This window comes from Thermobia domestica, chromosome 7 (assembly GCF_964235325.1).
Source record: "Thermobia domestica chromosome 7, izTheDome1.hap1.1, whole genome shotgun sequence".
Classification (NCBI taxonomy): Eukaryota; Metazoa; Arthropoda; class Insecta; order Zygentoma; family Lepismatidae; genus Thermobia; species Thermobia domestica.
The window spans coordinates 289,934,382-289,959,969 of NC_137460.1; the positions used below are offsets into that span (position 1 = coordinate 289,934,382).

Below are 25,588 nucleotides of genomic sequence, written 5' to 3' on the forward strand. Positions count from 1 at the left end.
AAAAAAGGATGGAAGTAGGAGTGAATTATTATTATTATTATTTCAGTCCCTATAATGTGGTGTAATTTTTTATTGTCAACGGAAACAAAATAATTTTTATACTAGCTATAATATTAAGATGGATCTCGCAGAGATAGGAATACAAAGTAGAAACTGGATGCAATTAGCTAAGGATAGAAGTCAGTGGAGAGCTTTTGTGAACGCGGCACTGAACCTCCGGGTTCCATAGGCCATAGAGTTAGTTAGTTAGTTAGCTATTGGTGTTCGTATCAGAAGAGTAACGGGATGGAGAGGCTATTTTGTCCACTAGCCAAAGTAGGTCATACTGCATCGTAGAGAATTCAGAATAAATATCCGTGAGGAGGTATATTCTCGGAGATTATACCGTAATTGTGCGCGAGTTAAAGGAAGGTTCAAGGGTGAAAGTTTAGTATTCGTTTGGGTTGTGTGTGAACGAGATGTTATTGTAAGAGTCCGGAAGAAGAAATTTTGTGAGTATTACCTAGAAATTCTTTTTTGTTGTTGTGGAAATAAAGTAAACACCTAAAGTAAAAGAAATAAACCATATGGCTATGCTGAATTAGTGAGTGATTTTATTGTATTGTATTGTAGGGGAAGGAACGGACATAGTGGCGGAGTTAGTATTTCGTTGGGGTGGGTCACGACCTAACCGTATATTTAAGTAGGAAGAAACGAAATTTAGTTACTTTGTATTAAGATGCTATGTCATAGATGAAAAATGGTGAAGGGTGGGTGTTTCTTTATGTCTATTGAGCGTGAGTTGTATGAAGTATTCAACAGATTTCGTTCATGTATCCTCAGAGCGCTCAAGTGTTTGAACAGAACCAGCTGTTCAAGATTAAGATACAGAAAGGAAATAATTGAATGCGGGTGAGATGATGTTTCCTTGCATTTGTAAGAAAGGGTGGGTTGAGAAAATTCTGGGTCGCTATTGTTAAGTGGCGGTTTACGTACGTGGAGGAGAAAAGGAGAAAGGGACGGGAGGTTAAGGTGTCATGTCGGGAATGAACCCATGCCTCAGTATGAAAGCCGGATTTGGGAGGTGAGATGTGAATGCATTGTATGGCCGGAAAATAATGCACGAGAGAAAAATTGTAAAGTGTGTTGCCCACCTGACAGGAGATTTAACATAAAGTTACAGAAAAAAGGTTCCTGTAGAAATGTGAATGCATGAGAGAACGAAAGACGAAGTCGGAAGTTTTGCTAGCATAAAACGTTAATTAGATTATTTCAAAAAACGCTTATAGTCCATTTCGAACTCCGGATTAGGTGTTGGTGGTACATAATGTTTCAAACGAGTCTTTCCTATAAGGGTAGTTTTACCGTCTATGTCAACTAAGACTTCGTTTGGAGAAACAGTTGATACGAGCCGATAAGAGCCTTTATAAAGTCTGGACAGTGGTTTGCAAGAACCAGGCTGAGAGGATGTGTCCAAAATCATAACTTGAGAGTCCGGTAAGAACTCTGTGGGCGGTTTGCTGGATTCGACTTTTTTCTTAGTCAACGAATGCTTGATGCTTCTTGTATTCAACTAAATCCCGCATTTCCTTTAGTGCCAAAAGACGGTCTTGTAAATTGAGATGTTCTTTCTCAACATGCAGCAAGTTATCAATTGGTAGGCAAGGAGGTACTCCATATAACAACTCATGGGATGAGACAACCAGAGATGTAAGCGGAGTTCTGTTAAGTGCGGAAGTGGCGTGTGGCAAATATTTTGGTTAAAGTGACAGAGAAATTTAAGACTAGTTTGTAACATGCCCAGATGTTGCTCAACTTTGCCGTGTGAAATGCTGATATGGTAATCCGTACTTAACTGTAATATTAAGTGATTTGAGAAAGATCAGGGATAAAGTGGAAGTTGGCTTGACTGACGGTCAGTATAAATACAGGAAGGAACGCCAAAGGGAATTATGATTTGGTTGGTCATGGAGGAGAAAATTTTCAGTATTTGGGGTAGTGATGGGTTGTGTAATGGTAAAGCCTGTGCAATGTTCTGTAGCGGCATAGAAATATTGGTATTTCTCTGGGTCACCGGCTATGAATTTTCTGCTAAGTCCAAGCTATAAACCGAAAATAGGGGAGCTTGGAAAAATCGTTGTATGTTAGGGTTGCTTGGCAAATAATTGCGTTTGAAAATTGCACTCTGTTTGCAAGATTTGAGTTCACTCGCTAGTCAAGGTTTCAAACGTGGAACGTAATATTTATAGCGTGTCATCCAATAGTTTGTTAAAGCCTACATGAGTAAGTTCACCGTGATATTCTTGAAATAAAGCAGGTTTTTGTGCGTCCGGAATACAAAGTAGCAAACGAATTTGTGAGGCAGGATACATTTTTCTATATAAGATGTTTTTAAGAACGTACTGTTTTGTGAGACGTTGAAAGGCCGGATCTGATTCATTTTTAGTGTTTAAAGTCGTAATAATTTTGCCAAAAAGACGGTCCTGAAGTTGGAGATTGGGTAGGTCAGTATTGTTATCTATTGTAGTAAAAACAGTAGGAGGAGTGGCTTCCAAGGGTAGATGGGTCTGGTCATTATTGGTAAAGAGGATGGCATCGGGTGTGTCATCTTGCTCTAAGGCAATGGCATCTGGTGAGACGTCTAGAGGAAAACGACTAAGCATGTCGGCTATAGAATTGGACTGGCTTTTTACGTGTTTGATTGTAAAAGTGAAAGTGTTGATATAAGTGAACCACCGGAGAATTTTTGCGTTAGGAACAACAGCTTTCCTAATAGCGAGGAGAGAAATGTCCGTGATCAAGGTAAAATGTTTTGCTAAAAGGCATTTTTCTAATTTCTTAAGCGAAAAGAAAATTTCATATAATTCCTGATGAAAAACCGGGAGTGGGTTGAGGTTTTGGATGCCTGGAAGAAACATAACAGACGGGCTGAATGACATTAGAGCTAAGGTCTTTTTGTAACAATACGGCGCCAACGCCTAGGGCGGAGGAATCGCACATTAAACTATGTTCTGTGTTCTTTGTTGAGTCCAAAGCAAGAACTGGTGGGAAAGTGAGGGTGCTTCATCTGGTCGAAGGCACGGTCCCGTTCAGGTGTCCATATCAATTTGCGATATCCATTCGAAATAGCTTCATAAACTGGGGCTAATATGAGAGAAATGTGGTGGAAGAGTTTCCTAAAGTAATTAGCCGAAGCTCTTTAACCCTTTTATGGTGGTCGGTTGTGGTGCATTGGCGAGGGCAGCGGTTTTTTCAGAATCAGGTTCGACTGTATGATTTTCCACAATATGACCTAAGCATTTAATACGTCTGGCGCCAAATATTTATTTTTTGATATTAAACAGCAATGAATGTTTTGCAAATGTATGAAAAAATGGCGCGTAAAACTATCATCATGTGGTCAAAAGAATCAACATGGATAAACATGTCATCTACGAAGGAAGTAATATTATTGGTATATAAATCCCGAAAAATAGTTTGCAGTACCTGTTGTAATAAAATAGATGAATTTTTGAAACCCTGTGGGATAGAAGTGAGGTGCATATGATTGAAGGGCAAAGAGAGGACCTTTAAACTAAAGGCTGTTGCAAGGCGATCATCAGAATGAAGAGATAACTGATAAAAAGAAGAATGAAGATCAAAACTCGTAAAAAAAAGGTGGAATCACTAAGCGAGTCTATCACGTTCTGTATGTCCTCTAATGGAGAAGCCAAAGTACGGCATTTACTATTGAGAACCCTCAAATCGAATACGGCTCTAAGATTTCAGAATTTCGTTTTAGAACAAAGAGGATGTGTTTATAGGGAGAGTCTGAGTTTTCAAATATCTCTTGGTTCAAAAGTTGTATAACTAATTCTCTCGCTTTGGCCTTGTGCGGAATTACAAGAGTTACACTGAAATGGAGTGCTGTTTTCTAAATCTAATGTTGCCACAAAAGAATCTATCTTGGTAAAATGGTCACTTGCCCATTGTAATAAAAAGGCTTATTTGGAAAGTAATTCCCACATTTGGGCTTCTTGTTCCTCACTCATGTCTGGAGACAGCTGAAATTTACTAATATCTATAAGGTGACCAATTTCTTTAAGACGGTTTTCTTTTTTGCGTGCCGCATCTTCGTCTCTGTAGGAAAATATATTTGCTTGTCAGGATAGTGATCATTTTTCCGTTGGGAAAATAGAGAACCTATAACTACTGGATTATTAGCCGAAATTGTTTCCTTTTTGTTCGTTAGATTAGCTAATGGTAGAACAACGTTTTGTGTGGAAACTACAGTATGTGGCATATAACATTTACTTAAATTCCTAGAAATCGGTGCATGTAGGCGAAACTGTGCGTCAGGGAAATAACCATTAGTAGGAAGTGGTACGAATCTAACAGAATGAGGGGGAATAACAGTAGTGCGCTGCGCAAAAAATACAACCTAAGGTTTGGAGTGTTTTTGAAACAAATGCGAGATGTTAATATTAACTGGGTTTTTATCTTTTACAGTATGGGGCATTTTTCCAAAATGTTTCAAGGACAAAGTGCCTTTTGAGTAATCCAAAATGGATTGATGATCTTGCACAAAACGCGACTAAAGAAGGGGTGGAAAGTTTTTGAAGAGAACTAATCGAGAAAGAATGGAGTAATTGCGATCATTAAATTTTGAGGAAAGTAACGCGATTTAATTGCACATGTTTATCTGACAGGCCATGAAGAAAGTATGCGGTTCTGTTTTCGTATGTCAAATGGGAATAATCCCACGTCTGTATCACTATCTAGGCAAAAAAGTAAGTTTTTGTTTACGTAAGTACCTCGTATATAGGAAGAATTACCCTTAAACTACAAGGGAAGGCTATGGTAGTCCTGGTTGTTCGCGGTAGGAGAGGGAAGATTGGGTGGTTAACGCGCGGGTGGGTGAGTCCCGCGCTAATTTAGGCCGTTTTTTTGTGGTCCCACGGGCAGAAGGGGGTGAACAGAGGTGGGGGATACTGGAAAAAAGGATGATAAAAGGGTAGGGAGGAATAGGTATTTGGGTAGATTGTGTAGTTAAAATATTCTGGGAAGGAGGTTGTTTGTTTTGCCTGGAGCGCGTTTCTTGGGGTTCTTTTGTTTGGGATTGTTTGCAGATGAAGGTTCGTTTGTGGAGTTATGAGAAGGATGGCAAGGTAAGGATGAAGTGTGTTGGCAGCATTGATGTTGCTGTGGGTTGCAGATAGTGCAGGAGGGCGTACTGAAATTGGTGGTATGAGAATGTGAGAGGGAACGGGAGTGCATATTGCAAGATGCACAAGAGATAGTGGAAGCAGTGGAATGAAAATGTGGAGGAGTCGGCGAAAAGGAGTGTTGATAGGAGGTTGAGAGAATTGGTGGGATGGGAATGTGGGAGGAAGGTGAGTGAGTTGGGTTCGGGGAAGAAGGTCGGGATGGTTTGTAGGAGTAGAAGCGGTTATGAGGACTTGGAGAACGGGACGGCAGGGCGTAAAATGGACAGATGCGGATTGGGAATTTGAAAGAATATTAACATGGAGACGAATTTGAGATATTTGATCTGTTAGTTCGGAAATAGCCTGCGTTATGTTATCGGTCGCGGTGGTGGAATGTGTCTTTGTTTCGTTTTCCAGTTTGCGAAAAAGGTGTTTGGTTCGTTCCACCAAGGTGACTTGCTCTAGGAGGGTAGGATAGTCAGGAATTGAGCGTGTCCCGACCCAACGAATGTATTCATGTAACATATTAAAAACGCATTCTAACAAAAATTCCTGAAAGTCTAGCTGGGTATAAGCTTGGTCTGCTAAATGCTTTTTGGAAAGGACATAATGGGAGAAAGGTTCGTTGGGGAGCTGAACGCGTGAACGGTATTGGTGAATACGGGAACGAGGGACCTGATCTTGACCAATCTGACGTAACAATTTTGATTGGATAGTTACCCAAGGTTGGGATGAAAGTTTCTGGGTGGAAAACCAGAAATGAGCGGGTCCAGCTGAGGTTTTCTCAAAAATTTGCACACATTTCGAGTCTGACCAATTATTAACTAAGGCGATCTTGAGAAAATTCTTTAAAAATAGTTCCGCGGATGGGTGCGTACTTGAATCGTATATGTCGGGAATGATGGAAACTGTACCAGAAGTATTATTGGTATTGTTGTCTGAAGTGGAATTCATGGTGACGAGTATAGAAGATGCTTGTCTACGAGTAATAGGCATATCATAATAAAATGAAATATGAAAATAAAAGACCTGCCTTATAAGTATATGAAATGTAGAGAAGACAGTCTTAACAACGAGAGTTTAAATTCCTTGGGGAGCTATGGCGTAAAAAAAAAAAAAAAAAACATGATTGATTGACATAGGGCAGGTAGTATAGTTCTTGAAAGGAGACAAACAAATTCTTAGAAGAATAATACAAAACGTAATTTTATTGCATATACGTACATAATGTATGAACGTCACCAAAATGTTAAGAGAGAAATGAATAACATTTAAAGTAAATGAGAATATGGAGATGATAATTAATATTTCGATTTACACGGGGCTATCTCGTTCTTATGTTAAGACTGCCATATGCATATTTCATTACAATAGCAAACACAGTTCATGGTTGGCAATTTCCAGACAAGTTTTGTATTGGTCGGCTTTCACAAAGGATATCGAAAGGATGATAGCAAGTTGTTCTGTTTCTAATAAATATCAAAATGAAAACTGCAAAGAATCATATTATTGCAAAATACCTCAGAATTACTATTTTTTTTAAAAAAAAAAAAAACTGATGTTGCGGATTGTCAATTTGAATAGTCACGGATTGTTTTGCTAAACTATTAGAACTAATACCGTTAAAAAGAGCAGATTCGATTACAATTATTAGTCAATTCAGGTAAACTCATGGTGTTTCACCAATCATAGTTGCAGGTATCATGGCATTTGAGTTATTTCAATGAAATAATTATATTGACAAGTGGAACATTCAAATCATTACAAGTAGTTCTCGCTATCCAAAGTCAAATGGTCTAACAGAAGAAGCTGTTGGTATCGGTAAAATTACCAACAATTAACAAAAGTTCTGAGAGTTGTACTTCCCTAGATTTTGTTAGAATATATAAATTCTTCAATTGCAGAATTAGAAAATTCATCATCTCAATTTTTGATGGGTCGTAGGTTAAGACTGAGCATACGTGTTAATAATGGTTTCCTATAACCTGAATTTGTAACAGAAGAGAGTAGGAAAAGGTTACGTACAAGAATAGAACAGCATAAAATATATTATGATAGTTGTGCGCATGATAATTATGTTTCTAATCCAAATGTAAGATATGGATATGAGAAAACTGATATACGAAAATTTGGTAACATTGTACAAGAAAATAATACTCCTAGATTCTAGTGGCTTTAGAATGAAAGTAAAAAGCTTGTTAGATGAAATCCGCTTATTTAGGACCACACAGTTCTAACCGAATATTTAGAAATTAAAGTGAAACTTCAAAATCAAACTGAAGAATCAGAAACTGTAAAGGATGAACAATCAGAACAGCCACGAAGTATGCCAAACCAAGTAATGGCGTAACTCCTAGTAGTGTAGGGTCTAAAGCATAAACAGTAGTTACCACAAAAAGTAGCAGTGTTGTAAATAGGCACAAGAGTTGAGGATTTTGATTATACATAAATTTACGTCTCATTGTGTGTATTCATGTGTAATTTTTAAAGTTTGAACTGCAAATTGTAACTTAGATAATCTGAATATTATTTTTTAAAAAAATAAGAAAGGAAGGTGTAACTATGCTGTAATTACAATAGTTAGCGAACTAGTCTATATATTGACTTTGATAGTAATTAATATGGCCCATTGTAAAAAATTGATACAGTAGTAGTTGTTGCTATAGTACGGAGAACTGCCAATAAAGTACGTAAGTCCAATTAGTAAAGTATCTATTACTTAATAAGCAAACAAAACATAGAAAATAATGTATGTCAGTAAGAAAATACTCAAAACAGTATTTATTCTATTTACAATGTTTTGCGTGCACGTACATCCCTTTACGTGCGACTTCACAATGCCAATTTGGTTGTAAGTACGGAGATAGTCTTCAACTGCCTACAAAATCTTTTTTATATTTTGTGTATGGGACCGCAATGACTGGACTCCTTGTCTCCGGGAAATATGATTTCAACTATCAACTAAGCAAGAATCACCAAATCATACAGTTGGAATTAATGATGATCTTCATTTCTGAGTGGTTCAACAAAATTTTTATTACGTGACACACCGTAAGGTGCCTTGGAAATATCGAGCAACAAACATTGTACGTTGGCCACTGCTTGGATACAATGAACCTCATTACCTATATTAAAAAGTATTATTAGCAATATGGTTTCTGCTGACCAATCAAGAGTAAGCACTCTAAACACGAAATTTGAAGTCTACTTTTCCACCAAATAACCAGAAATGCTGCCACATTTGTCTCCTACCATATTCTTCTTCCTATTGAAAATGTGTATGTTGTTAACATGATTTCCACTTCCGATTCATAAAAGATGGTGCCAGATAACTAATAATTCTAAATATAATAAACAGACTATAGCTGTTTCCTCTCCAGTCCCACACTGTTCTTCAATGTTATTCCAGGGTCTTTCTACCATTATAAATAAACAAATGAGAGTATACGAATAAAAAGTAGGAATCCAATAAAACACCTAGAGACTATGTTGAGTGATCTTCACTACACACGTAAAGATTTACGATGCTTCGCTGCAAACTCTTCTTGCAAAACATTGAGGACTTTAAAGGAGGCATTACGTTACATTCCGTGAAACATATCATTTCGTACACATAAAATTGGCCTTCAGCATCCCAAGAGACGCGCTCTTAAAGTAGTACAAGAATACAGCTAATGACCGTGGTAGGTTTGTTATACGCAAACACACTTCGAATTTAAAGAATAGGTAGTATTATTCAGAGCTTTTCCTTCATCCACATGACTCATTATGTATATACTTTGATATTTCTTTCTCCACATTCCCAACACGAAGGTTATTCATCTATATGTGGAAAAACTTTTAAAACACCATAATTACGAACGGAATTTCACACTCAGGTCATGAATGAGATCTCTTCACCTTGTTGACAACTGTACCGTTTCAAATCGTTTAATAATTTGCTATATTCACTACATGAATATTTTATGTACTTTCATGAACAGACATATGCCGTTTTAATTTGCTCCTTTCACGAAATGATTTGCAACATTCTGTACACCAAAATGGCTTTTCACCTGTATGAACTAACTTATGAGTTTTCAAGTACTTAATGTCACTAAACGTCTTACCACATTCTTCACAAGCAAATGGTTTCTCATTTGAATGGACTGCAAAGTGCCGTTTCAAATCTGCATTCCAACGAAACCTTGCACCACATTCCTCACAAGCATATGGTTTTTTATCTGTATGCGTTAACATATGTCGTTTCAAATACTGATTCGTGCGAAACGATTTTCCACACTCGTCACAAGAAAAAGGTCTGTCCTCCCTATGGGTTAATATGTGCCGCTTCAGGTCAGTACTCCAACCATACGATTTCCCACATTCCTCACAAGAATAACGTTTACGTTCTTTACGGTCTGTCACTTGTTCACTCGATTGATTATTCTGAGAGACTGATTTTTCACGTTCATTTGAATGTTGGTCATCCATCGAGATTTCAACATTCATATGGACAGACAGATGTATTTTTAGGTCAACGTTACGTGAAAAAGTCATACTACAATGTTTACAGATATAATCATATCCTAACGTAGGAGTAAAAGTGTCTTCATCGGTGCCTGCATGTTGCCTAGTACGTAAGAGAACAAAAATTATGTTAAAGGCCAATCATATAAATGCAATTACATAACTTTTTCATCAAATGCATTCAGTATGGTCTTTTATCCTCATGCGCAAAATAAACGGGTTTCTTCTAAGAATTCATTGAAGTTCATTGACGGAAGTCGTAGATTGAATGTCATTTTTCTTCTCACAAGTAAACCTTACGTTTGGGTGAATCGAGTTGCTGACTGAGACACATATGAGAAAGTAGTACTAAATGTGGTTAGTATTTCAGTGAAGTTGTAGGTGCGAAGCTCCAGGGGTTTAGGAGATACAGCTACCAGAACATCACATGGAAGTACAGAATAGTCTTCATACAGTTGGAGGTAAAAGCTCTGTAAGACCTCTTGTAACGACAAAAGGTGAATAACAAATATATGAGTATATATTAGGACTAGGGGGAAGTCATATAGTAAGGGTATACCTGACGGCGGCCATCTTGAAATCCGCCATTTTGAATTAAGGTTAAGTTTTTAAAATAGGAATAGGGTCATGTGATACATGATTTAAGGCGCAAATTTAATCAGAAGAACAATGGTCACGTTAATTTTGAGTTACGCACAATTGATAAAAAGTTACAGGGAAATTAAATATTGTTGCAGCATATGTATTAGTCCTTTACCCCACCTTGTAAATTTTGTATCAATGATAATAATTAAATAAAAACCAGGTGGATAAATATTAGGTCTATGGTAAGAGTTGCCTTGATGGCGGCCATGTTCAAATCCGCCATTTTGAAGCAGACAAAAGTTTTAAACATGGACACCTTATCAATAGCAAATTTTACCATAAATCCAACGGTATAACCATTTTTGCTTTATCATGAACCAGCATTTGTTATCGCATAAACAAGTTGCTAATTTAAGGAAAAATGACCAAAGAGGAATTGATTTATAATTGAACTTGGGTCTTTTTTTAAGAAAAGTCCTCAATTAATACAATCAATATGTAGTTCAGAAAAGAGTGCATGACTTGCACAAATGCTCTGCTCACAGTAAGCACACATGACAAAGGCAATCGAGTTACACATGACACATCTGTCGTTAACAATTCCGTCAAAGCAGTAGTCGTAAGGAGCGATCCATTTAATTTTGTGCTGGTTAATGATAAAGCAAAAATGATTATACCGTTGGAGTTATGGTAAAATTTGCTATTAATAAGGTATCGCTGTTATGCGTTTTGTTTAAAAATTTTGTCTGCTTCAAAATGTCGGATTTGAACATGGCCGCCATCAAGGCAACTCTTACCATAGACCTAATATTTATCCACCTGGTTTTTATTTAATTATTATCATTAAAACAAAATTTACAAGGTGGGATAAAGGACTAATACATATGCTGGAACAATATTTAATTTCCCTGTAACTTTTTACCATTTGTGCGTAACTCAAAATTAACGTGACCATTGTTCTTCTGATTAAATTTGCGCCTTAAATCATGTATCACATGACCCTATTCCTATTTTAAAAACTTAACCTTAATTCAAAATGGCGGATTTCAAGATGGCCGCCGTCAGGTATACCCTTACTATATGACTTCCCCCTAGTCCTAATATATACCCATATATTTGTTATTCACCTTTTGTCGTTACAAGAGGTCTTACAGAGTTTTTACCACCAACTGTATGAAGGCTATTCTGTACTTCCATGTGATTATCTGGTAGCTGTATCTCCTAAACCCCTGGAGCTTCGCACCTACAACTTCACTGAAATACTAACCACATTTAGTACTACTTTCTCATATATGTCTCAGTCAGCAACTCGATTCACCCAAACGTAAGGTTTACTTGTCAGTATCAAGGATATATGAGGCGTCAACTGATAGTTTAGGAGTGAATTCAAACCATCTTAGTGTTCAAATTTTATTTGTCCTAATGGGAAACCAATTCTGCACCACGTAACACGTGGTATCTGGTAGAACAGCAGAGAGGGCTTTCTTTACGAATATACAGATTAATATAATTGTCAAACATCAACAAGTATATTTTATTAGAATTTGTTTCTACTCATGTATGTACTTTCCACCATTTAAGCATATTCCTGGAGCAATGATTTTTAAAAAATAATCTGATATTATCTAAGGAAACAACTGTATATGAAGATATTCGTTAATAGCTTCAATAATTGTATCTTACTTCAATAATGAAAGGAGATGAGTTTACTGACGACTGACAGGTACATCACTACTAACTGCTGCTTGCCTCAAAACGAGAAAATCACTCATGACTGAGGTGGAAAAAGTATGTCATTTCCTGATGTGGAATTATTTCATCTATTGCATGTTGATTGAGCGAAATAACTTAATCGAATCACATTTACTTGATTGTTATATTTCAGAGTTAACAAATGATGTTGGCGAAGAATTAATTCTACAACTTATGCATTTAAAAGACATGCATGAAGTTTCATAAATGAACCTGATTGTGTTTAAGCGAATTGGAAACTGTTCTGGCTGAATTTATGAACACAAATGACACTCCGCAATACGCAAGTATTCTGAGAATACCGCACGTCAAAATTACTAAATTTACTTTTAAAATATTGCGCTGGTCTAATAACTTACAATGCCATTAATCAGATAAGGTCGCTTCAAATGCAAAAGGTAAGAATGTGTATCTTTCAGGAACGCTTCGAACAAAATATATCCTGGCATCTCTCTTTCCAATTAATGTAGCATATGAAATTCGGAATTATCATACTTCGTTTATTTTATCAAATATGCAAACAACTTTCAACGCTGTATATAGCGCACTATACAATGAAAATGAACTGGCTTTTCGAACAATCTTTTCAAATGAAGAAGTTTCAATGAACTGTGTTTAACTTTAAAAATTACGAAATGTCCTATACATATTGATCAATAAATGGCATAAACTGATTATTTACTAAATAGAAACAAGACGTTTGAGTCTATAAAAACAACGCATAATCCGCTTAAAGGGAACCTTGGGCAATAACGTTCTGTCCTCACTATTGATAAACCTTAACCATGGAGATCTAGGAGTCCCTATGCTAACAGTACCTAACGGCGTAAACCTCTATAATGTTACGAAAAAGATACACTCGTAATTGTACAACAACTGAATCGTACACAGACTTAAGACCTTTCCGATTATTTGTTCTCATTGATATTAACAGCACTCCCTTCCCAAGCAGCCTATTCGACATGTCAAAATATAAGCACGCCTGATAAATTAAGCAATTCCAAAGAAATAGTTTTAATACAGGAAACCGGAAGAGATGAAAGGACAAGTTATATATGGTGCATGAAGTTGTACACGCGTAATAACAGATACCAGGAAAAATGAATTCATTAAAATATGATATATATGGCAGAATCTAAAAGACAATAATTACATATTTGTGTTTTTTGTTTATAATTTTAATATCTTATGTACAGAGGTAATGTACTACAGTGTTCTGTTGCGCTTATTTCGTATAATTTTATTTTCAGGAAGTTTAATCAAATATTATAATTTGGTTTTCACTATTTGTCTATGATTTTGAAATTACTAAGAAGGAAGTAAAAAAATAGGTTGGAATAGGTCACCATCAAAATCATTTTGATGTTTAGAAGTTCTTAATCGGCCATATTTAATATTTCACATTTTCCGAAAACACATTTCCTTTGCAGCTCAGGTATTTAATAATAAATGTGTCTTAGCGGGATGAAAAAGCAAGCATCCAGCTTTAACTCGCTTTTTGGTTATGTGATTTATTTCAGCCAAGATCCTGTAGAAAGATGCTTTTTCACGTTTGTATTACGGAATGCTAAATTCGTGGAAGAACACGCATTAAATTGTCCCTGAATCATTTTACGAAACACACTACATTCACCGACTTACGTGTGAAAAAAGTAAAACACTATGATTCTGAAAGGTTGGTGAAGACGTTTTCTTTGAAGGAAAACAGAAACGTCAGTGAAAATTGTATAGACAATTTGCCATCTACTTTGAACGTGGTGACTAGTGCACACGTTATAATGGCCAAAACTTATTTAGCATACTTTATAATGTTATTGCATATTGTCAGTGGTGTTTGTTGTTTATTCTATTCTTATTGACAATAAAAAGAAGAGCAGACACCAATGTATAAATATTTCACCTCTTTTGCCTTTAGACCGCTTAGTTGTGCTTGCACTTTCCTTGCATCAACGAAAGAATCAGCAAGCTGGTTTTACCATTTTCTTTAGAGTAAATGAGTTTCAATATTTCTTTTATTGAACTTGGACAAGTGACTCACAATTAGGTAAAGTCGTGTCATGGTGAATAGAGGATTATTTAAAACGTTGGAAAATTCAGGAGAGTAGCGAAACTAATTGTTTATGTGGGTTTTTGTCCTATTCCAAAGCGTTAAAAAATATTTTTTCTATTTTACCTCTAAAGCCTTTGTATTTGTGAGTATAATCATGACACTGAAGAGGGTATGAGGTAAAGTTCCTTCGTATACCTTTGATAATATATACCATATGCAGTTAGAAAATATACCTAGTGGGGAAAGAGGGAAATTTTGTGTCATAGTTCAAACTTCATACTTTACATTAGTAGATTAGTATTATAATGAGTTAAAATTGCATTATTACTTACGAACTGATAACCTTTTAAATTAACATTACAATAAATAATTGGCATTCATATGAATCATTGTCATTTTCGTAACACGTTATTCTGATCTACATGAAAAAGAGAACAAAGTCTTGTAGAATAAAGCAACTGTGTATTAAAAAGTGTCGATTTTCATTTGTTTAACTTATTCCAGCTTCAGTAAAACAAAGTTCTGCTGTATCATAGTCATTTGTTTATTTTGAAAACTTTAGTTTTTTAAGATTCTTACAACAGAAGTTTCTTCTTAGTCTAATTAGTAGATAATCTAAATTGTTGGTTTAAAATCTGTTGCGCGAATTCAAGACTTATTAGTAGTTCCTACTAACTGTAGAACGAGTAAATACATAAGTGTAATAGATGTTTTCATGGCAAGAAACTAGCAAACTCAGTTTTTTTTGTATTTTTTAGTTTGTCGTGTTATTTTATGTTTGAGGCTGGTCTTGTATTGCCATATGGATTCTCATTAGAGAAGTCCACAAAGAGAAACAGAGAGTTATATATTAAAATATGTGTACAAAATTAACATTAAAAGTCTGTGATAACAACTTCTGTGTATTTATGTATGCTATTTGTGCGTATTTGAAACAGATTTGGATAAGTTAGGTTAGGTATTAAATGAAGAAAATATCGTGCCCCTTGATATTAATGATTTCAACTTAATGAGAGTATGAAACGGAACCGAAAGTTAATACTGACCATTGCCGAAGCCCCCAATTCCCTATAAGCATAATAACGTGTAGTGTGATGTAGAGCTCTGAGAGTGTGTAACACGCAATCCACAGGTTGTGAAATACAGAACAGAGCTAATTCGTTTTTTGAGTCCTTAAGATTCAGTTTACGAAATTTGAATTCTTTTAATGTAAAGCCATTAGCACGAAATTACTAAACATGTTACGAATTCTGTATTTCAATAGAATCACATTCAAGAATTAAATATCATTTTCAGAATAGGTTGTACGAGATATTTCGAATGTAAACCGCATCAAATTTGCATTATAAGAATAGAACCGTGTGTGAAAGAACAGTTCGTGAATTCTTCAGGATAAGTATTTGATTCCAAATTAAAATATATATTTTATTGACTTTTTCTATTTTTCGAATTTACCAAACTCCTTTTTTTACACCTCTACTGGAACAAAGATATTTTTTCAGAAAGCTGTCTAACCCTTTTTGTCTGTACACCCTATAACTGATTTCCGGTAATCGACAGTTAAGGTACGGACCTAGCGACTGAACAAATGAGAACCCCTTAATGAGTAAAGTGTAGATTTGTGTACAGGTTTGACCCCAGGCTAAATTTGAGTTACATTTTCCGTCTCTCGAACTGGGAGCATATGCAGACCTGGGGGTAGTGGGGTATGATACCAAATGGGCAGAGGGAATTTCATGGCGGACAGGAAAATAAACATTATTGTTATTATCTCCTATACTACATAGTAGCGACACTGGAGTATGTTGGTTTGTCAAAATAAATAGTAATAATGATAATACAGAAAAAAGATCCTAGACAGTATGAGTACATTAGATTCTTCAATCAACCGATCCAAATTATAGTAATTACTTGTTTCACTGTTTATGGTAAGTTACAGCCAGCAGAAGTATATAAAATTATGTAAGAGATGGACCATTTATCTTGATACGCCCTTTAACTTTTGAACTAATAGATATAAAACGCTGAAACCATGTAAATATCAACAGTGTGATATTGTTTGGAATATCCTTGAATACCAGCAGATTACCAGTGTAGCGAAGCCATCAGAAAGTTGTATTTTTCAAATGCCACACGTCAGATTATTACATAATTCAAATCTACATGTAAACGGAAAATTTTCATCATATTTATTACGGAGTGTTACACGTTAAGGACGTTACAGAATGACAAAAATCGAAAAACACACGAACTTTTAGTTCTACAACAGTAAATACTCAAATGACACGGTCAAGGTAATGTTCCCAAAGTGTCTTAGTGCCGAATACTAAGGTCATCGTATAAGGTATTTCAAACAAGTAGATACAAAATTACAAGTTATGAAAAAACTTTTTCAAGGTATTTTATCTAAAAAAAAATGTGTTTCAACAAGCATCACATCCAATTACTTCGATGGTCTTCAACAGACATAAACATCATAGTGCCGTTTAGAATAATTTGATATCTCAAACTATTCCGAAGATACAACAAAAGTGACTTTGATATATTTCTTAAAATGGTACGTTTGTGGGAATTCTTTGAACATGTTTTGATCAACTTTGCTTCTCTGATCGTACAACAACGCTGTTTGTTAAGTCCAAATACAACAAATTTTCGGAATTATATAATTTTAAACAATGTTGCAAACTTTATTAGTATTTACCATATCTCCAGAAGGGTTTCAGAATTAATGTTGCTGTAAACACTATTATGATCTTCATTGATATTGGAAACCTTTATATAATTCGACGAAGTACTTATCTAAGCAGATTTCTGAAAAAAAGTTCAATCTTTTGCATATCTGTTCCTATTCATTCGAATTCCAACATATCATTTCATAAAACAGACACTAAAATATTTTTGATATTGTTGCCCTGCTCATCTCACCGGTGTGCTTACTGCTATAGAGGCGGTCAAAATTTTGATGTTTGTGATATATTGCTGTGTCCTAAGTTCGCAGCACTAAATAACATATCTGATATTGTAAGTTTTTATTTAACATATAGATTTGAAATATGTAATAACTTTATGTAGTGTTATTTGAAAAACTATAAGTTGGGTTAGCAGCACTATTAGCCTGATGCTATCATATAGCATGTCACACAATATCCTCTGCCGATGTTTGCATAGTACAATTTTTTCCCATCTTTAATTATTTAAAAAGTTATAAAGGCGAATAAGGTAATGACACACCGTGTGTACGTAAGTAGCATCTGTATGAAGGCTGGCATTAAACGAACGACCATAAATTTTCAAGGAATACACGATATACACGGTACATGTTTATTTAGTTATGGACTTTTTATCAGTCCCTTGCAAATATTTTCAACACCGTGTGCTGGGTTTTCTCGGGGTTCTCCCGTTTCCTCCCACTTTCTTCATTCCACTGTTTCATACATTTTTCATAATCACCATCTCCTTTAGCCTAACCGGCATAACCGTGGGACGTAAAACTCAAAAATTTCATTTAATTTCTTTTTCAAATTTTTTCAGCGGATTTTTGGTTCTATGAAGAACTTTAGAAAGCCGCATCTAAATTACTCCTTTGCTATTAAATTAATCATCTGAGAAGGAATAGATTTCTAATTTCAAAAAGGTAGAAACATGTAATTTTGGTTTACGAAAATAATCATTATGTTAATTTTGTAGAACCAATATAAATTGTATATGGTATATAAATTTGAAATAATACGTCGAAACTGACTGGAATATATTAAAAAGATAAATAAGTGTCTCTTTTCTGGACAAAGCTATCTACACAAACTGAGGTTTATGGGTTTAAAGACATAAATTTACTACATCCCAGTAAGCTATTATGAATATATTACAAAAAGAAGCTGAAAGCATACCTTTAATTTAGAATCGTAATCAGTTTCCTAAAATATATCTTAACAGAACAATGCTTTCAGGAACGGAACGGGGTACTATATATGATGATCAAAATATTAAAGTAGGTTACTAAAATTAATATTACCTTACAACATGGCTTCCACTTATATCATCTCGTTTATCTTCGACTCTCCTTGCTGATACCGATCTCTCTAACTGCTTAAAAATCTCGACCATTTCCTTTCTAAATTGAATCCCAGAATTTTTTGACACGCACGCATTATCTTTCGTATCACAATTTGGCTTCAGAGAAAGAACTTCTGAGTGTACTTTCGGAGTAAAGAATGTGGTTCCATGCTCAATTATATTTCTGTCTACGATGTCTGGTATTATTAATTCTGTGTTACCACTAGCATATTCTGTACTTGACAATATTGATTCTGTGATTTCGTTACTTTCAGTGATATTTTCCTTTTTTATTTTTCCTAATATTGTGTTTGCGGTTGTATCTTCAGTTTCGGTATCTGGTAAAACTAATTCTGTACTTTCAGTAATATATTCATTTTCTGTAATTTTTGAAATCGATTGTTCACTTCCGGTGATGGTTTCTTTTACCGTGTGATCTGATAATTGTGTTTTTGTGTTGTCAGTGACATTTTGATCATCACTAGCTGATGATAGTTGATCTGTATTTTCAGTAAATTCTACTAGTTCTTCTTTTATAGAAACAATAACTTCACTCCAATTTTCAGTTTCCATGCAGTGTTCTCGACTTTCCTCAGTGAGCTCTGGCTCCATCGTATTATTCATTGGTGTAAAGTGTAGAAATAATTTATGTTCATCTTCAAAAATATGGACTTCTTTCAGAAATTAGTTTCAGAGCTATATGTACATTCCTCTTGTGCTAAATTTCTCATATTCTCAACACCTAGAACGGAAAAATATATGTATCTTCTTCTGTAACAATAAAGGAACAAACTATCACAGCTACTTTTTTTATAACACACACTAAAATAAACGCTACAACATAATTTTATTCCTTGTTCTCCTACTTCCAGAAAAACAACTAAATTAATAAGGAAACAGCGGAATATAAAATATTCATCTAAATTAGTTATATGCATAAATATTTTAACAAATGTTGAGTTGTATCGCAAACACATAACAAAATTACGAGTGATCTCTATACGAAGCATGCAAACATTGTCGTCGTTTAGCAATTTGCGATATGCTTAAATCGCGAATTGGACTGACATGAGGCGGTATATAATTGTATGTAATGGTTCTAAGAGACGTCTCTGTTTGAACGATCCTTTTTAATGAAATGAAATAAAATTAAAGCCTTCTTTTTAACGTCCCAGGAATCTACGTTTCAGATTAAGAGAGACGTATAATTAATGGACGTGAAAATGATGGGGAATCCGTGAAATAAGACTGTGGGATTACCCCGAGAAAGCCCAAGGACACGATGTTGACCACTACAAACTTATTTAGCCGGGGATCGAATACCACTGAGCAACCATGCCCAATTCGATCCTCTTAACTTGCGAAACGGCAAACTCTTTTCTCATATCTAAGACCAAGCTTTCAGTATAACATGACACCTGTTACACAGAAGGCTGTTTAAGCCTTATGGTAGTGAAATACAGAGCCTTGCCCTAGGACGTAAAACCCCGTTTCCACCAGCGATTATGCTCGATGTGAGATCCCCGTTGGTGAACGATTGCACGACATCATAGTTTCCACTGGAGACCTCTATTGAGCACTGCCTGATCCAATTTCGCCCACTCCTCCCTGCACACTTTCCAAAGGCTTCCAAGTGTGGTCGGATGACGCTTATTGATGTCCCGTTTGAGGAGACCGAAAGCACAGAAGTTCATAGGGGATGCATCTAGTGACTGGACGGGGATGGGATAGTCTTTACACCTATTCCATACGTGTCATGTAGGCCACCGTTCGTTTGGCAGTATGGCTGCTGGCCTTGTCCTGGTGGATGAACACTCTGTCAGTATCATTACCATACAAAGCCGGGGCATGCTAGCGATAGATGGGTTCCAGTACATGCTCGATATAATACGCAGCATTCACCTTGATATTTGATGACACCTGGTGTATCGTAAGTTTTCCTTTTGCACAGAAACCCATCACTACCATAAATCCCATTGGAAAACTTTCCTTGCAGGAGCGAACCCACTTTGCATGATCGGTTTCATCACTGCGGCGGTACTAAATTGCACGCATCTGCTGGGATCCTGTCAAATAGACCGATGCTTCATCTAAGGTGATCACATAACGCCATTTGTCACCTGCCAGGTAACCTTCATACAGACTTTTGCATGTCAGCCGCCGTTCTGCGATGTGCGTTGGCTTCACACCATGGACCCGCCGCTTGTGTGCACTTGTGAGTCCCAAATTGTCGCGTATGATTCGGTGTACAGTTGCAGTTGACCGTCTAACACGCTTCGCTATGTCACGTTGGGTGGTTGGATTTTCCTGGGACACAAACCGGCGGACCTTGGCAATGACGTCTTGACTGCGTTGTGGAGCCGGTTGCTTCTTTTCCCCTTTTGACGACTCCTGGCAATGGTTTCCTCTGGGTTTGCATTGCGGTGGATGGCTGCAATAATATTCTTTTCAGACACTGTGAAACATTTCTTCTTGTACTGTGTTCTTATTGGGTTGTAGCTGTAGCCTATACGATGTAGCCCTTCAAAAAGGGTCGATATTCGGCGGCATCCTGCTCACACACGTCTCTCCTCTGCACGGCTTGTACACAAGTGTCTGGCTACTCCGTACTGCCTGCGTCAAGTTGCTGACGAGAAACTAGCGCCTCTGGTGGGGACTGCAAATTGCTACCATAAGGATGAATGCCTTCTGTACAAGGCAAGCATACCATGCAACCAAGATATCGAACTGAGGATCGAGCTAGAGTAATAGCTAAAACACGAGCTCGTTAATCAGTCCTTTTCCTCTTAGTCAATCATAGCGCATATCACATGCTTCCTGCATGATCTTATGTAAATAAAATTGAAATAAAATAAAAGGTGGTATTTCATTGAGTGCTTTAAACAGAACTGATTCAAGTGATTTTCTTTCAAATTAGACAAATAGATTATAAACCTAGCTAAAAATACAGTTTGCAAATAACAAGTTACACGTATTTGAGTTCTGAATCACAAAGTAATTATGTTAGATTATTTACTTCTACCTCATATATTATCAATCTCTCTTACGCAGTTTTCCCTGTTTAGGCCAAAATAAAAAAGCAGCACGAATATTTCGCTCCTTAGTAAGACACGTAATCCCGGGATAAATAACATAAGTACCCTTACACTGCTCTTGTACACCTTTTTGTAGCAGTACTAATGCATTCACACTTTTAGAAAGAAGGGGTCTAATTTTGTACGTGCCATTCTTTGAGCGGAAGGTTACGAAAGCTGTTTCATGACTGGTGTGCGAAGTTTACAATTTTGGACATATGAATAAATAGAGTACGGATGATATTACAATTTAGTGTAGGCTTCGGCAAGCTAGAAGAGCATGGCAGCCACTACTCAATTTTCAATATTTCTATGTAATTTCTACCTTAGGGTGTTTTTCCCTAATTGGCTCATGTTAAAAGAAATTCAATATAACGAACAATTTTGATGCTTATAAATTTGACCGTTTAGAAAGTGGAAAATTATTGTGGTATTGTGTAATATTCCTTCAGTTATTATTATTATCAATAACAGTATTCCTTTATTATGTTACTTCATTGACACTACAGTTAATCACGGCAATCCAAATGAATATCTCGAAACTTAATAGCACACATCAATTTATATTACAAGACTTCCTTAGAAATGCAGTATTCCGGCAAGGAAAATATCTACATTTATTACAGTACAATGACAATAGGTTGAATTTAAAGTATAGCCGTTCGCGTTGGACTGTCCTGTAGCCATATTCTTGCTAGTTCCTCGATTCGAAGTTGATATTATGCCTTGGTCTTAGAGCGAAAGTAGTCCGTAGCCGGTCTTCCTACTTCCTGCTGGTTGGTGAAGCATCGTGCTTTCAAGAATTATGCCATTGATTGAAGCAGATAATAGGTCAAAAGGGTACGGTTTGAACTATATGCGGAGTATGTCTGCTGGATGACATAAAAATTCTTAATTTTTTATGCGTTTATGAAGCCGAGTTAGGTTTTGTGTTATCCTATTGCATCATTGCGTACTTTCGGTTCACCAATGCAGGATATTTCTGGCGTAGCGCATCATATATTCGCTCAAACTGATCGCAATAAGGGTCACCATCGATGGTACAACTGTTACAAATGAACTCGAAGTGAATTAGTCTCTCATAGTTCCAGCAGATAGAGTATGGCTTTATGCTCAAAACGGCATTTGTGTACAAGTTCTGGAAACTGGCCATTACCCAACCACTTTTTGCACACTCAAGATTTAGAATTCACCGATTATACATTGCATGTGTCAATCCGCTTCAAAAAACGCACATTACGTGGATTTTGAAACAGTTGTAGGAAACATCTACCTTCTTTTGGGCATGAGCTTAGGTCGATTGATGTGGCACAATGAACCAGCTCCTAATGGTTTTTCGAGTTCTGACCGGGACATGCTAAGGTGGTTGCACAAACGTTGTGTGCTAATGGATGGATTTTCTTCATTGGCGTGTCAAGTGACTAGAATCTAATACACTGGGTGAGCTGAAACTTGGCAGATGTTCGACATTTTCACAACTTTCAAGAAATTTCTGGAACGACAAATTTGCTGTGCTGTGGTTCACTGCACCTTTCACTTTCGCACGATGAAAAGTTTTGGTTTCTGCCACACCATTGTGTCCGTGCTCCAACTCATACAGACCAGTTGACGTATCAGATATTCCTAAGCACTTATAACAACTACCACTCAAAAATTGTCTAAGTGTACTGACCGAGTGGCCCACTTTTTGCACAGTAGTTCTTGGCAAAATTTTACCTTCCACGTACAATCGATTATGCCGTGTGCACGCGTCTGCTTTCTCTCTTTTGAAATTATCAAGAATTACCACCTAACCTTGTACTTGCCTTACTTTAGTGACAATTGTTTCATCTAAAGTTTAACAAATTTCGCGACAATGTATCTGAGTTAGTCAACACTGACATTGTGATTGCACTATTCTTCTGTGATAAATTATGATTTATTCATTGCGTTTGCCTGCTGATATAATTTTAGTGTATGGTGTGTTTATGTTTTGCGTGTAGTGGCCCAAATATGTGGTAATCAATATGTTATTTATCACTGACCATGTTTTTTCTGTTTTGTTTCTGCCCTTAAAAAGGAAGACCTATCCACATTTATTTAGTATATTGTGATGTTTGTATTTTTATTGTATATTTCACTTATCAATGTAAAATTGGGTTATTTGAATAGTAGTTATTTGAAAACAGTGGTGTTTTATCTATTAAGTGGTTTAAAAATAGTCAAACTTTTCCGCACGATGTGGCCGTAGTGTCTCAAATCTCAGGGTAAGAACTGCAACGGTCAGGCTTATCGTTTAGTTTTATTGTGATAAAGCCGTAAAAATATTTGCGCAGGCCTGTGAAATTTTTTTTCGTGTTTTGATACCAAAAACAACAACCACAAGCAGATTCAATCGCATTCATTTTGAAGATATCTATTTTTAAGATGCCTCTCTCTGTGGGCGTTCAATCACAGTAAAATTCGATGATATCCATATTTTGTGATCACTTAAAGTGAAAGTAGAAAGAATTATGTCTGGGCTAAACTAAAATTCTGATCATTATCTTTTTTACTCCGCGAATTGAAATTAGTCTTTTGTTTATATATATACTTTCGTCTCTCCTTCTAGTTTTCGTGATCTTACCTCAGAAATATAATGAATTCCTTCAGCGTCACTATTCATTTAAGTGATTTCAAGTTTTGATTAGTTTAGGGAGTATACTAAGTAAATTTACCCGGATGATGAATCATGTTTTCTTGGTGCCAAAGATAATTCACTTTCTCGAATTTAACAAACGTCCAATACACCATACTACCATTCTGTGCTTTAACTAAAATTGTGTTATCTTTGAGAATGAAAACCTTATACTGGAGACAGTGCATAGATATGTTGCGCTCCTCTAGTTCTAGAATATAAATAGATGTGTATTTTGATGCAAGTCTTGTTTCTTGGATAACATTAGAACTTTTTACATCCACTTGCCACTATTGTACCTTTAAGGTAATTCACTATGATAAACTTTAATCTAACCGCTATGGATGTAAATACACCGAGAAAGATACCGACAGCCCTGTGCTGGGTGATTGTTAAAAGCAAGGAGGATACGGAACACGAGGAAGGACGAGGCGAAGCTGCTGAACGCATCCGTAAGGGGTAGGTACATCACATATGGTCGGTGCACGTAAGTGAAGATACTGGACATACATAATGTAACTCACGTCACTAGATGCCTTACCTATGTCATCATGACTTAACACAATGCACTGATATGAAAATTATTAGATGTTATGAACTATTACTTGTTTAAAAGTAAAAAGTGCAGATTAAGAATAGTCCGTCAATAAAAAAAATCTTTGATATCAACTCAAATAGTAGTCTTTTTTTATCGATTATTATTTAGGGTTCAGTCGAGCAGACGGTTCTACCAAACAGAAATTTAGAGGTAAAATACGTAAAACATTACTCGTTAAGGAATGAGTGTGTGAATGTAAGTAATTACTGTCAGTGGACAGGATCTTGAAATGAACTTTGAGTGATAGTGAAAGTACTTTATGTGTGTTTTCAACTATCTTTGTATATGCGTATGCACCCGTCACTGACGCGCCTGCTTCCTACGGGCGCACTCCCGCGCTGCAATTCGGATTTCCTTGCTGCGCTTTTGTCCTGACTCGATTAGATCGCAGTCGTGGTTTCAGATGCCACCTAGCACAAGTTGATTCGGGTTTTATGTATTTGTAGTAGTTTTTATGCCATACATCCACATTGTATTAATACTGAGCCCTCCTGAAGTCAACCTGCAAGTAGCAATGGAGCTTCTCATTTAGTGCATGCTCTATTAAAACAAATACAAAGATCTAACTAAACTTGGAATAGGAATAAATGTGTCAAAATTTGGTAAATCTGTCTGCTCGAATAATGCCATCATTCCAAACCCTGTAATTGTTTCCCACTTGTAAACGTGAAATACTGGTTTCCTATAATTTGAAAATTTTCTCCGCCAATGGAATATAGTATTAACACAATCCTCTTTTTCGTGCTATCACTCATTTTGACCGTAAAATTACCGGGTGCAGTTTTACTATATGGATTCATAGATTGTAAAATCTTCCGTAGGGGTTAGGGTAGGAGTAAAAACGGGTTAGAAGCCCCGCAGGGTTTCGTTGGGTTCTGTCCTTGACATAAAATGGACAAATTAAAGTCTTCCCTAAATTTTTAGGGCCTTATACGATCTGTGGATACGTATAGTAAAACTGCACCAAAAAATCTACGGTTTCATAAACTGACGCAGCGACGTATTTCATTGACAAGAATATCTCAAATTATTTAAAAAGCGAAGTAAATGTTCCATTACGCTAGTTGCAGTCAGATATGCTGCGTTTATAAAATTCTTAAATACGTACACAGCTCAACTCTATTGAAGAAACGTATGATTAATTTT

General features: G+C 36.2%; 1 protein-coding gene across 3 annotated transcripts in view; it reads right to left on the bottom strand.

Moving 5' to 3' along the window:
* Positions 1-6,371: 6,371 nt before the first annotated feature.
* LOC145691023 (uncharacterized) overlaps positions 6,372-25,588 on the bottom strand; it is a 74,326-nt gene continuing 55,109 nt past the window's right edge. For all 3 annotated transcript variants that reach the window (XM_081766571.1, XM_081766572.1, XM_081766570.1), the window contains exons 2-3: positions 18,074-18,856; positions 6,372-9,777 (exon numbers count right to left, since the gene is read on the bottom strand). In XM_081766571.1, the coding sequence (XP_081622697.1) occupies positions 9,129-9,777; positions 18,074-18,738 (1,314 nt within the window). In that variant the 5' untranslated portion in view covers positions 18,739-18,856 and the 3' untranslated portion in view covers positions 6,372-9,128. The remainder of the gene's footprint in view (positions 9,778-18,073; positions 18,857-25,588) is intronic.